Here is a 12,935-nt window from a genome sequence, read left to right on the forward strand (position 1 = left end):
ATATTTTTTTCTTTGCATTTGATTTTTGATAGTTTGACTAATATGTGTCTTAGCATGTTTCTCCTTGGATTTATCCTGTATGGGACTCTCTGTGCTTCCTGGACTTGACTATTTCCTTTCCCATATTAGGGAAGTTTTTCAATATCTCTTCAAATATTTTCTCAGTCCCTTTCTTTTTCTCCTCTTCTTCTGGGACCCGTATAATTCGAATGTTGGTACGTTTAATGTCCCAGAGGTCTCTGAGACTGTCCTCAATTCTTCTCATTTTTTTTTTTCTTTACTCTGCAGTAGTTATTTTCACTATTTTCTCTTCCAAGTCACTTATCTATTCTTCTGCCTCAGTTATTCTGCTACTGATTCCTTGTAGAGAATTTTTAATTTCATTTCTTGTGTTGTTTGTCATTGTTTGTTTGCTGTTTAGTTCTTCTAGGCCCTCATTAAACGTTTCTTGTATTTTCTCCATTCTACTTCCAAGATTTTGGATCATCTTTACTATCATTATTCTGAATTCTTTTTCAGATAGACTGCCTATTTCCTTTTCATTTGTTAGGTCTGGTGGGTTTTTACCTTGCTCCTTCATATGCTGTGTTTCTCTGTCTTCTCATTTTCCTTAACTTACTGTGTTTGGGGTCTCCGTTTCGCAGGCTGCAGGTTCGCAGTTCCTGTTGTTTTTGGTGTCTGCCCCCAGCGGGTAAGGCTGGTTCAGTGGGTTGTGTAGGCTTCCTGGTAGAGGGGACTAGTGCCTGTGTTCTGGTGGATGAGGCTGGATCTTTTCTTTCTGGTGGGCAGGACCGCGTCCAGTGGTGTGTTTTGGGGTGTCTGTGGATTTATTGTGATTTTAGGCAGCTTCTCTGCTAATGGGTGGGGTTGTGTTCCTGTCTTGCTAGTTGTTTGGCATGGGGCATCCCAGCACTGCAGCTTGCTGGTCGTTGAGTGGAGCTGGGTCTTAGTGTTGAGATGGAGATCTCTGGGAGAGCTTTTGCTGTCTGATATCACGTGGAGCCGGGAGGTTTCTGGTGGACCAACATCCTGAACTCGACTCTCCCACCTCAGAGGCACAGGCCTGACACCCGGCCAGAGCACCGAGACCCTGTCAGCCTCACGGCTTTTGGGAAGTCTGAGGTCTTCTGACAGCGTTCAGTAGGTGTTCTGTAGGAGTTGTTCTTCCACATGTAGATGAATTTCTGATGTATTTGTGGGGAGGAAGGTGATCTCCACGTCTTACTCCTCTGCCATCTTGAAGGTCTCACCCCATCACTTTTTATCACTATGGTTTCTCTCCGTTTAGAAAGGCCTCTAGGCAAGTGTTGTAAAAGATTTACCTCAATTTTCTTCAGGTAACTTTTGTGATTATGTTTTTAACATTTAAATATTTGATCCACAGTGAATTAATTTGGCCAAATAAGTGTTTTATTTTTGTTTCCAAAAGGCTGGCCTGTTTTCTTATTATTTACTCAACATGCCTTAATTCCACCACTTTAACAGGTCTCAGCACCACCTTTACCTCAGAGCACATTTCCATACTTCTGATCTATTCCCAGACCTGCATTTACTTATTATTAATTTTTTAAAATTTATTTATTTTCTTTGTATTTGGCTGCACAGGGGGGTCTTCGTTGTGGTGCTCGGGCTTCTCACTGTGGTGGCTTCTCTTGTTGCAGAGCACGGGCTCTAGGCGCATGGGCTTCAGTAGTTGTGGCTCGCGAGCTCTGGAGCACAGGCTCGGTAGTTGTGGTGCACGGGTTTAGTTGCTCCGCAGCATGTGGGATCTTCCCAGACCAGGGCTCAAACCCATGTTCCCTGTGCTGGCAGGCAGATTCTCAACCACTGCGCCACCAGGGAAGCCCTGACCTGCATTTAATCAGCCTAACCCGCCTGTACCAAACTCTGGACGACCACCGTTTGATGTTTCCGTAACCAGTAAAGCAAGCCTCTTTTTGTTAGTCTGCTTTTTATAGAGCTTCCTGTGTTTCCCAATGCTTAGCCTTCAAGACAAATGGAATTACTTCAAGTTCTCGCTAAAACGAAGAACTCAGCAAACACACAACTCTGTGGGAATTGAGTTAGAGACAGCTGTGATCCTCACACTGAGCATCCTACCTACAAAGCTTTGTGTCTATTCAAATTTTGAAAGCAGTTTTCAGTAGAGCTTTTTCTAGTTTCTTCCCCTATATAAGCCCTACTAGGTATTTCTTTCGTTTTTATTAATGATGCTGAATGAGCTTCTTTCATTATATTTTCATTGTCTATATATGGGAAAACTGATTTTTAAACATCTTACAAAAACCAGTCATGTTACTGAATTCTCACTATTTCCAACTTTTCCCACTAAATTGCTGTTGGGTATTAAATGAGATAATATATGTAAACCAATATATACACTTATGTATATATATACATATTATCACGTGCAGATATATATATAAAACAGATTAGTTATATATAATATGTTCCTTTTCAAAAAAACACAAGAATAAAAACTATATGAACTACAAATAATATTTTTAGGTATACACTAAACAGTAGACTCAAAAACAGAAAAAGTACTTTTCTACTTACTTCAGCTTCCTTTTCCAGCAAGATCTGGTCTTTATTCATGTCCTCATTTTCCACTTTTCTAAGAGGTGAAAGAAACTACAATTATAACATTACGACAAATATAGTTGGTCATTTCTGACAAAAGATGCTCAAAGTAATATTTCACTTTATATTTCTGAGAAATATATCTATTGAAAATTGCATAAATTTATCATTTTTCTGATTAACGACATGAATAAGAAAAGAAAACGATGAAAAAATGGAATACGAAATGGAAAATTCAAGACCTCTTTCTTACTCTAAGCTGGGGGGTGGCACTTTCGACTTTACCCCCAAAACAGTAGGTATTATCTGAAGAATACTCTTCTAAGATAAGTTATGAACAAACACTACAACAGTCGTACTTAAAAAAGGAACAGGATGTGAGTGTCCAAGTGGAGAAGCCAGCGCAGGAGGCCCTCTGAGCCCTTGAAGACGCGGCTCCACGTGGGCCCACTCCCTTGGTACCACAACCTGGCTGTATTCCTCAGACTGGGATGTTCTCGCTGCCTCTAAGTCCCTTCTTCGCATCTGGTCCCCAAATCAGTAACACCATAAAGCAGACTCTAAAGTGTACCTCATACGTATGTACGAAGGACCTTGTGTTGAAACAGGATCCAACACAAGTCTTTGGCCTTTCCATCTAGAGCTGTTCTTGATATGCAACGGTTAAAGATACCTTTTAACAGGCACAACAAAAAAACCCCACCCCAAACAAAAACAAACTCCAACCCCATGATTTGATTAAATTAGCAACAAGTATCTCCCAATCGCTTCTGAGTAGGAAACCAAATGGTGATGCTTAGTGGTCAAGGCTGAGCTGGACACACAGAGGAGAGGGGGACAGCATGACTCGAGGTGACCAAATATGGACCGAGGGGACAGCATGACTTGGGGCAACAACCTGCCGCCTCTTTTGAGTCTCTCGGATCGGAAGTTTTCATAGTGAAGGTCCTGGGTCACCTCTTGGAGATCCTGCATGTGAGTGCTGAAAGAGAAAAGGATGCACCAGGGCTATGCCATTTGCGTGGAAAAAACACCCAATGAAGGACACAGAAGACACACCAGGAACTAAGACCCCAGATTACTTGGTAAACAGTACACAGAGTTGCTGGAATTTCGGGATAAGGGAATGAGGCTGTGGAAACATCTAGAGGCGCATCTCTTTGCTACCACAATAAACAACGCACAGACACACCCAGCTGGGCCACAGGGTCTCCGCCACAAGCACCACCCCTTGCGTGAGATCACCACAGTGGACAGAAGGAGAGGCACAGAGGCTTTAGGAGATTGTTTAGGTAAACAGTGTCTGAAACAGAGCACACTTTTCTGAAAGAACTTACGAAAAACAAACAATTCAAACATTTGTGACTCCTTAAGCTTAACGTGTATGTCACAAAGAGCCTATTAGTGTCCCTGTGGAGAAAACCATAAATCAAAGTACTTATCTTCTGGATAAGACAGAAACAGCACTTTGCATCTTCTAATCATCTTGGAAAACACTCATAGCTTCGGCCCAGCTTTTTCAGATACTTAACCACTCAGCTCTGAGACAGGATCATGACAGCCAAGGGCCTGTCCCTGGAGGGCTTGGGTGCACTTTCACACCTGACATGGTGACTGAATTACATCTGACATAACTTGAATGCCAACTTTAATGGTATTTTTAGTGATTTTAATTCACCAAAAATTCCTAAACCAAGTGAGACCTACGTGGCCTGTAGAGCAATTTTCAGTTCTTCAAAATTTATCTGGACCAGCCGTTCTTTGATCTCAGAATTCTGATGAAAGAGGGGTTAGATTTTAGCAACACTCTTTCTGTTAGCCTCTTTATTCAAGGGCAACAACAATGCATGTCTGTTACTAAATGTACAATTTATTTTTAGAGGAAAAAAAGTCTGTTTTTGTAGTCAGGTCTGTTCTAGCTGCTAAAAACCAACTGGAGAACCTCAAGGCTAACCAGGGCCACCTCGTGTGAGAGCCTGAGGGCTGATGGGCACGCTGCACTTCAGCAGTGGCTGGAGAAGGCTCTCAGGGTCCCAAGCAGCCAAGCTGTCCGTTTCCTCACCAGAGCAAGAGGTGTCCTGTGCGTGGTGCAGCCACACCACAGGTGAGGTCTAGTCTACTTTTAGCATCAAAAAGGTCTTTGAGATTAGGAAGGAGAGTGTATTAAGCTACAGGCCCCAGGTGGAAGAGGCTAGTCTGCTACAGTCCCAGAGAGCGGAGGGCCTTCTGCATCAAGCCGGGATAGCCCTGCTGCAGGAGCACAACGGAGCCGGCGTGGCTCGCAGGCCCCACGCACACCCCCCACTCGAAAGCTCTGCTCTCCGAGCCGGTGGGAACGCACGCGCGTCTTACATGAGCATCGTCCTCAGTTTCAGGAAGTCGTTGTGCTCTGGGTTCTCCACCTCCACGACGCCCCACGGGTAGAGGCGGCCTCTGACTTTCTTGCCTTTGGCTTCAATCAGCTGATTGGATCCAACCACAGAGAATGGGATACTGGCCTAGAAGGAGACACACGGGGTAGACTGGCTCCACACAGGGAACCCCAGCTCTCACTGCAGACACAGGAGCGTCAGCACAGGGTGAGCACGCTGCTGCCAGCCACGAGGCTCACTTGGAGAACTGACGGTTCACATATCTTACTCGCAAGTGGCGGTTCTTTTCCACGTGGGACAAACTGTAGGAAATCAAACTAAACCTGCAGTAAGATTTCTAAGCCTCAGGTAACAGCTATGCCAGAATATCTTTAGAGCAGAACTACCACTGTGACCAAATCTACCTGGCAACCTCAGAGGCCAAGCCTTCTAAGACTGTGTGCTTTGCCAGCTCTTTCCATTTTAAATGCACTGACTACGGGAAAAAGGAGTTAGTTACACTGTGTACTTGGAGACAAAGCGCCTACCTTGAGAAGTCTAGTCTGCTCTTTAAAATCTTCATCTTCATCTGACTCTGCATCAGGTAAGTGATAGATTTTGATGTTATGTTCTTCAATTTCATCCAGAATCTGAAAGAAACACCAAACCAGGAGCAACTGTAGCAAACTGCATACTATTTCAGTCAAGTCTAATGCATCATATTAGAAGTATGTTGGAATTATCCAAATGTCAATAGTCCTATTGATTAAAATCATTTTCAAATGATTTTACAAACTGCTAAAAAAGTATTCATGCTTGCACTGAGGGACCCTCTGTCCAGAGTAACAACAACGTATCACCACCTTCACTGCACAAAGCAGCAGACTAACGACAGTCCCGGTACAGCAGGTAAAAGCAGACCACACCACAACCAGCCTCCGGAAGGAGTCCTGCAGGTAGAGAAGGGAGATGCGCCCAGAGGGAACATCTCCTCAAAGGCATGGAGGGGAGGACGCAAGGGTTGTGTCTTGGGAATTACAAGAAATCTAGAATGGCTGGAAGGTTAAGACATCCAGTTGGACAGGACAAAGAAACAACTGAGGTGGACGGTTCCCTGAATGCCACCAGGTGAGGGACCTAGGGGTCTGGATTTTATTCAACAGGAAACAAGTGGTCAGCAGTGTAATCTCACAGTCTGAACTATCAACCAAGTAGTAGAGTAGCCTAGAGGGAAAGGGAAACTGGGCTGGAGTTGAAGTAAGCAGGCACTCACCACCAGCCAGTCCACTAAGCAGCAGCCCCAAGCCCCCAGTGTCGGTGCTCCATCAGACACGAGGTTGGGGCTCTGCTTCTACTCTCACGCCAGAGTCTGGACCACCCAGGGAAGGGAGAGCACAAGCAAGTAAGCAGGAAGCACCCCTACTTCAAACCTGCTCCCCAGTTTTCTCCTCCTTAATGTGACCTGAAGGGCCCTGCGTGGTCAAAGATCTTGGATGAACCCCCTGTCCGCACTAAGTTGGGGTTTAAGAGAAGGCCCTCCTCCCCGCACCCTCTCCCCCTCACAAGCTGGCCCTAGTCTGTTCCTAACTGCTTGTTCCCCAACGAGATGGAGAAGCTGAGTGGTGAGCGTGACCCTGCCCTGCCTGCTCCCCGCTCTGCAGCAAGAAAGTGATGGATCAAAAATAGGCACACCTCCTCACTGTGGGCGACTGCAGAGCTACGGGGCCATTCTGAGAGACAGGGAGATGGGCAAATGTTCTTAGACTGTGAAGGAGGAGCACACCCACAGGTACAAGGAAGAAACCGGATAAGGAGAGGGACTGCCAAGGCCCACGATTTCAATTCCTTTCAGCCTTTGAAATCGAGCCCGAAGAATTTTGGACACAGGATCAGAGATGGGTATAAAGCTTCCTAACCCTGACAGCTGCCCCTCCTACCTGTCCGAAATTTAATGTAACATCCTATAAAAGGTGAAGTTCCCTTAAGTGTAAATTGCCAAGACACTTATTGTCAAGCATAGAAACGCCTAAGCTTTCAGGAACTCTTCCAAGGGCCTGAATACTTCCTAAAACACTGGCAGACACGTGAGACAATAAAGGAAAGGGCTGACAAACACAAGTCCGTATTAGTTTAAAGCTCCGCTTACAGCAGAAGACATCAGGAGAGACATGAGGTAACACAAAAGTCCAACTAGGTGAAGCAATCTGCAGCGCGACAGTCAATGCCTAAAAATACACGAGTATCTGTGAGTCAATAAAAATGCAGTGAAGAGCAGCAAGCTCTAAAACCCCAGAGAACACGGCAACGGGCTTCAAGCACCGTGACAGAAACTCGCACCAGCAACCAGGCGGACGCAAACTGCAACGAGGTGCCGTTTCCCGTCTCTCAGGAGGGACCCTAAACACGCCGGGAGCACATCCAGAGCTGCTCCAGGGCCGCAGAGGAGCAAAAGCTCACACTCTGCTTTGGGGGCTGCAAACGGCTACAAACCTGTTTTGAGGGAAACGCAGCCCTCCTTCAAAAACATAAACGCACCTCAGTCCCTTTCTAAGAATTCGTCTGACTTACACAGTTGTGAGATGACAGAGGCGCACCGACGCTGACAGCATGGACATCAGCAAGGCCCGCTCTGTGCCAGCCAGGCAGGGACTGTCCGAACCCCCCGCCCCGGCCCGGGGAGCCCAGCACGCACCCTCTTCTTCAGGCGCTCCCGCTCCTTCAGCGTGAGCGTGTCGGCTTTCGCGATGACAGGCACAATGTTCACCTTGTTGTGTATCGCCTTCATAAACGCAACATCCAAGGGCTTAAGTCTAAAAGTCATGTTTAAGGGAAGAATAAGGAGATCACACTGAACTTTTTTCTCTCAAAATTACCCCAATTCTTATAATAAAATATGCAGTTTGGAGGAAAGTTGGAAACCCACATAGTAAACACGAAATCTTAATCTACACACCAGGTTTCCATGGTAAATGCTTACTTACCCGTGTCCGAAGGGGGAAATAAAGTAAAAGCAACAGTGCACCCTGTTATCGATGATGTGCCGTCTGTTCAGACCGCTCTCATCATGCAGGTACCGTTCAAACTGCTCATCGATGTAGGAGATGATTGTCTTAAAGCTGAGAGAAACACAAACACGACTAATCACGGGATACAAGAGGCAGCTGTCCCAAACTTCAAAGGCAAAACGAGCTGTTCTATCCCCTGCCTCTCCAGCAGGTGAGACTTAATAATTCAACTGTAAGATGGGGACAGAAAACCAACTCCTAGGTTTGGCAAGATGGAGGCTTTCGGAAACTGTGCTAAGAATCATTTCCGTAAGTGTTGAAGGTCAAAAGCCCGGATGGGATAGGTTACAAAGAGGCTGAGCTGACTGACTGAAGACAGTCGGGGCAGAGTGGGAGCAGAACACGGGAGCTAAGGGGTGCCTGCGAAAGGAAGGGAGAAACCCCCGGTGAAGGAGAAAGACGCAAGAGAGCCCTCTCCTCCTTCCTTCCCTCTTCTCATCAGTGCTGGAAAGTTGGTGCTTTATGCTTACGGGGATTAGAACCAGGGGAGTCTGTACAACGAAGGCGGATTCTCTGCAAGGTACAGGGGACAGACTGCTCTTACATTCTACTTCTGGATTTCTTTACTTGTGCAAATGGTGCAACAAGCAGCCAGTTACAGACACTAGCTCTGGAGCAAGTCTCTTAAGAGATTTCATCTTCTTGAATATGGAAAAGAGAAAGGCTGTACTACCATATCTTGTCCACTGGCCATGGTCCAAATCAAGGTGCTTTATTTATTCTAGCATTTGCTGTATGGTTGGCTTTGTGATATCAGATCTCACTAGAACGCTCTTACAGAAAAAAATACTCATTCCCTGTGAAATTCCTCATTTAAAATGCCGTAATTAAAATGATTTAAATTGTCTCATTGTTTTATTATACACAGCTACTCCAAACCCAGCAATCAGTCATCAACATTACAGACTGAAATACGCAGAAACAAACGTAAGCAGGCACACGGCCTCGTCACTGTGGGGGCTCTGGGGCACGTACCAATCCCTGCAGTTGATGGCGTCCCCGTAGCCTGGTGTGTCCACCACGGTCAGCCGCAGCTTGACCCCTCGCTCTTCAATCTCAACAGTTGATGCCTCAATTTGGACAGTTCTTTCAATTTTCTCTAAGAAGAAGAAGAAGCAAACTTAATAAGAGAACGTACCTTAAAATAGAGCCAGTTTGCAAAAATGAGAAACTACCTGTTACTTTCTTTTTATTAAACAAATGACTCAGAAGTTCTCTATCTCTCTTTAAGGACAGTTCTCAGAAGGTAACATGAGGACTGTGTAAAAACGACCCAGGGTCAGCAAAGGAAACATCGCAGCTAAGATTAAAGGGCTGCTTGGGAGTTGAAAATTATAATTTCTGATTCCCGGGACAAAAAGAACAATTAATGAATTCATTTAAAAACTGTCCAAGGGCTGCAGTCGTGTTGTGGTGGCCCAAGTCCCAGACTGATGTATGCACAGTTCATCCACTCAACAGCCTCACGAAGCCCAGTGTCCAGTGCTGGACGCTAACACCTAGGGGAAGAGGTCCGATGACACCTATGCCCACTGAAATCTTCTGTGTATGCCCGTTTTTTCATGAGAACACTGATCCTCCCATCAAACATACAACATAGGCAGGAACTATTACACTTTGTAGACAAAGAAAACAAGCTTGGAGAAGATGGACCATGGTACATGGTCTGAGTGTGTATAATCGAGATCCAAGGACGTCAGGTGCAGCATACCTTTCCCTACCTGACTGACGTTCTCCTTGTGTCTAGAGCCAAACAAAAACAAATAAAACACAAAGCTAAGGCACAAAATACTAATTATGCACTCTGTAGCAGCTTTCATGTAGTGCAGCGTGGAAACTTCTGTACCTGCGGCTCCAGGTATGACTCTTTCTGGGTAGAGGTCAGTCAGGAAGAGGCTGTTTATGAGAGTTGATTTTCCGAGACCCGATTCACCTTGAAACAAAAAGGAAATTGATGTCATGACGTTACATGTGTGACACAGTCAAATCTGTTGAGCGTTTACGTGAGGCCCGGCCCTGGACTGAGTGCCTCACAAACATCCGTCTCTGCATCCCATGTGACGACTGTGAAAATGGCACAACCCTCCCGGTCCCACTGATGGGGAAATAGGGGCTCCAAGGTCAGTAGCCTGTGTGCTCAGAGTGCTGTCCAGAGCAAGGCCTCAATTGGAATCCAGGTCTGTGAGGCTCCAGAATCCGTTAAAATCATACACACAACGTGACCTCTTCCCAAATATGTGGAATGGACTTGAGGTGGGTTTTTTCTGAGAAAAGGAATGCACAGTAGGTTTTCAGGTATGGGCTCCGCTAACCCTTAAACTCATCACGTTTCAGAGAACTGATCACACACACACGTCAACAGCACCCAGCTTCCCAAGCTGTGGCATCAGGGCACGGAGGACGGATGGACAGCTAACCCTTGCGCACAACCAGTCTGCCATCTCCCCTGTGACACCAAGGCAGGAGCAGGCCCCCTGCCCTCTTCCTGCTTCACTCACAGCCCCACATCCCACCGCTGGCAACCACCATATGTCAGGCAACTTCCTGCTCACTGTGCTGAGTGTAACGCGACCAATTCGGGCAGCGCATAGCCACTCAAGCACTTAACGAGTTAAAAATTCCACTTAAACCACTGTGTATCACGTATTCTGAATATTTGAAGTTTAACTTCAAAGAAGATGCAAAATACCAAAAATTAAAATTCCTATTCCAAGGAAGCATGAACAGATTCCAACACTTTACTAGAGGTCATCATCTAAGGCTTAAGTTGGCATGCATTGGTCCAACTGTCCCCTGGGCACCTCGGTGCGACCCCCCCTCTGCGAAGTGCCTGCTCAGCCTGTGGAAGGAGCATACATCTGATTCAAAAATTACCTCTGGGAAAATCAAGAACAGAAGACTGAATCTGAAATTTGTAGACATACACAATTAGAACTGCACTTTAACTAGACTGCCATTTTCATAGATGAAAAGGAACATTAAAAGGACAAAAACAGAATTACATTTTGAACATGTCCAAATATAAGAGAGCAAGGATATGACCTAATACACACTATCCCAGCAAGCTGTCCTTTTAATAAAGTGTCCAGCAACGCCCTTTTACACGTTCACTACACTTGCAGGGGACTTTGCCAGGACGTGCCAAGTCCTCTCCCCGAGTGCCAGGCACAGGTGTAGGTGCGGGGACACAGCAGACAACAGGATGGGTAAGTCCCTGCTCCCATGGAGTCTGGCAGTCCAGCAGGGGAAGATGCCAGGCAAAGCCACTCTGTCACCGACTGAATGGTGAGAGCTGTGACTATTACAACTGAAAAGGGACCAAGGCCAGAAGATAGCTAAGCAAAGGTGCCTGAGTGGAGATGGCTGATTCTAAATTACGATGAGTGATTCATTTCACTTGGAAGAGCTTCTGGGTAACATCTACAAGTAATCTGCTTATTAACTCAGAACATGATGCCGCCCTTGGGCTGAATCTCTGAGCACACCTAGCTTTGCTCTGTTCTGATACTTTCACTAGTATCTCTATCCCAGCTGGGAGTGTCCCAAATAGGTGCCTTCAGATGGGGGAAACAAGACGCGAATGAAGGTGTGGACCAGTGTAAATCCATCACCATCCAAAAACTTTAACACGGAACAAACAGCAGGCCCTCTCCGCTGCGTCTGGCAGCTTTGGCTCAGCATACAATTACTTAGTCTCCGAGGTTGGTTGGTGCTGCCGCCCCTACCGGTAGCCTGTTTCTCTGCACTGCCAAGCAATGTTCTGTCGTGTGGATACAACACAACCTGCTGCTGGACAGACACCCGAGCTATGTCCAGAAAACTGGCTTTGAGAATTCACACACAGTCTGCGACGTGCTATCACTTCTCTCGGGTGCGCCTAGAAGGGGACCGCTGAGTCACAGGGTGCGCATGTAACTGTGAAGAAAGGGCACACTTTGCCTTCTCACCAGCTGCTCCACTGCTAACACTTGCACTGCCTGCCTGTAGCACTTCAGCCAGTCTGGCGGGTATGCAGGGCTACCCCATGGTGGTTTTCATGTGTGTTTCCCTGATAACTGAAGAGGACGTCATCGTGTGTTTACCACCCATCTGTTTACCTCCCGTGAAATGTCTCTTCAAATCTTTTGACCCTTTTTGTAACTGGGTCATCTGTCTTCTTACTAAGCCTGTGAAAACTTTTATATTCTAGATGTAAGTCCTGTGTCACATATACTACGATATGAACACTTTCTCAGTTTATGGCCTATCTTCTTACTGGTGCCTTTTGAAGAAGGCAAATCTTGAGTGAAACACAACGTATTATTTTATTTTGTGACTAGTGCTCTTCGTGTCCTAAGCAATCTGCGTGCTCCAAAGTCATAAACATTTTTAAAGCAATTTTCTCCTAGACTTTTTATAGCTTTCCAACTAGGTCAACAATCCATTCTGAGTTTATTGTTGATGTTCAGTGTAAAGGAGGGGCTAGAGTTCACTTTTTTCCCAAACAATCAAGCAATTGCTACAGCACTATTTGTAAAAAGACTAACCTTTTCCCATGCTGAATTACCTTGGCACTTTAGTCAAAAATCAGCTGACCATATACATGGGGTCTGGGCTGTTATTTTATGCAGTTGATCTCTATGCCTACCTTACACACTGCTGTGGATTTTGTTGGAAATCAGATTGTTCTGTCATATTCTAGGCCCTCTGCATTTACATTGGCACTTTAGAATCAGATCACTAATTCCTGTTTTTCAAAAGTCTGCTGTGATTTTCACAGGGATTTAATTGACTCAACGGGTCAATCTGGGGAGGCAGGACATCTGAAGAGCCCCACTCCACGAGCGGGTGAGGTCTCGCAACCCAGTCAGCTTTCCTTTGGTTTTTTCAGCTGTGTTTTGAAGTTTTCAGTGTTGGTCTTGCACACGTTTTGTTAAAAAAATTTTTTTAAGTTTAA

At 45.6% G+C, this 12,935-nt stretch overlaps 1 protein-coding gene across 11 annotated transcripts in view; it reads right to left on the bottom strand.

Annotated features, from left to right (window-relative positions):
- SEPTIN2 (septin 2) overlaps positions 1-12,935 on the bottom strand; it is a 34,011-nt gene that overhangs the window by 6,184 nt on the left and 14,892 nt on the right. For 8 of the 11 annotated variants that reach the window (XM_032637048.1, XM_032637053.1, XM_032637050.1 and 5 more), the window contains 8 exons: positions 9,846-9,932; positions 8,975-9,098; positions 7,916-8,050; positions 7,627-7,744; positions 5,483-5,584; positions 4,936-5,081; positions 3,482-3,565; positions 2,560-2,617 (listed from right to left, as the gene is read on the bottom strand). In XM_032637048.1, the coding sequence (XP_032492939.1) occupies positions 2,560-2,617; positions 3,482-3,565; positions 4,936-5,081; positions 5,483-5,584; positions 7,627-7,744; positions 7,916-8,050; positions 8,975-9,098; positions 9,846-9,932 (854 nt within the window). Of the gene's footprint in view, positions 1-2,559; positions 2,618-3,481; positions 3,566-4,935; positions 5,082-5,482; positions 5,585-7,626; positions 8,051-8,974; positions 9,099-9,710; positions 9,743-9,845; positions 9,933-12,935 lie in introns of all 11 variants that reach the window. The other 3 variants (XR_004350674.1, XM_032637057.1, XM_032637056.1) reach the window with 2 other exon arrangements.

This window comes from Phocoena sinus, chromosome 7 (genome assembly GCF_008692025.1).
Source record: "Phocoena sinus isolate mPhoSin1 chromosome 7, mPhoSin1.pri, whole genome shotgun sequence".
Taxonomy (NCBI): domain Eukaryota; kingdom Metazoa; phylum Chordata; class Mammalia; order Artiodactyla; family Phocoenidae; genus Phocoena; species Phocoena sinus.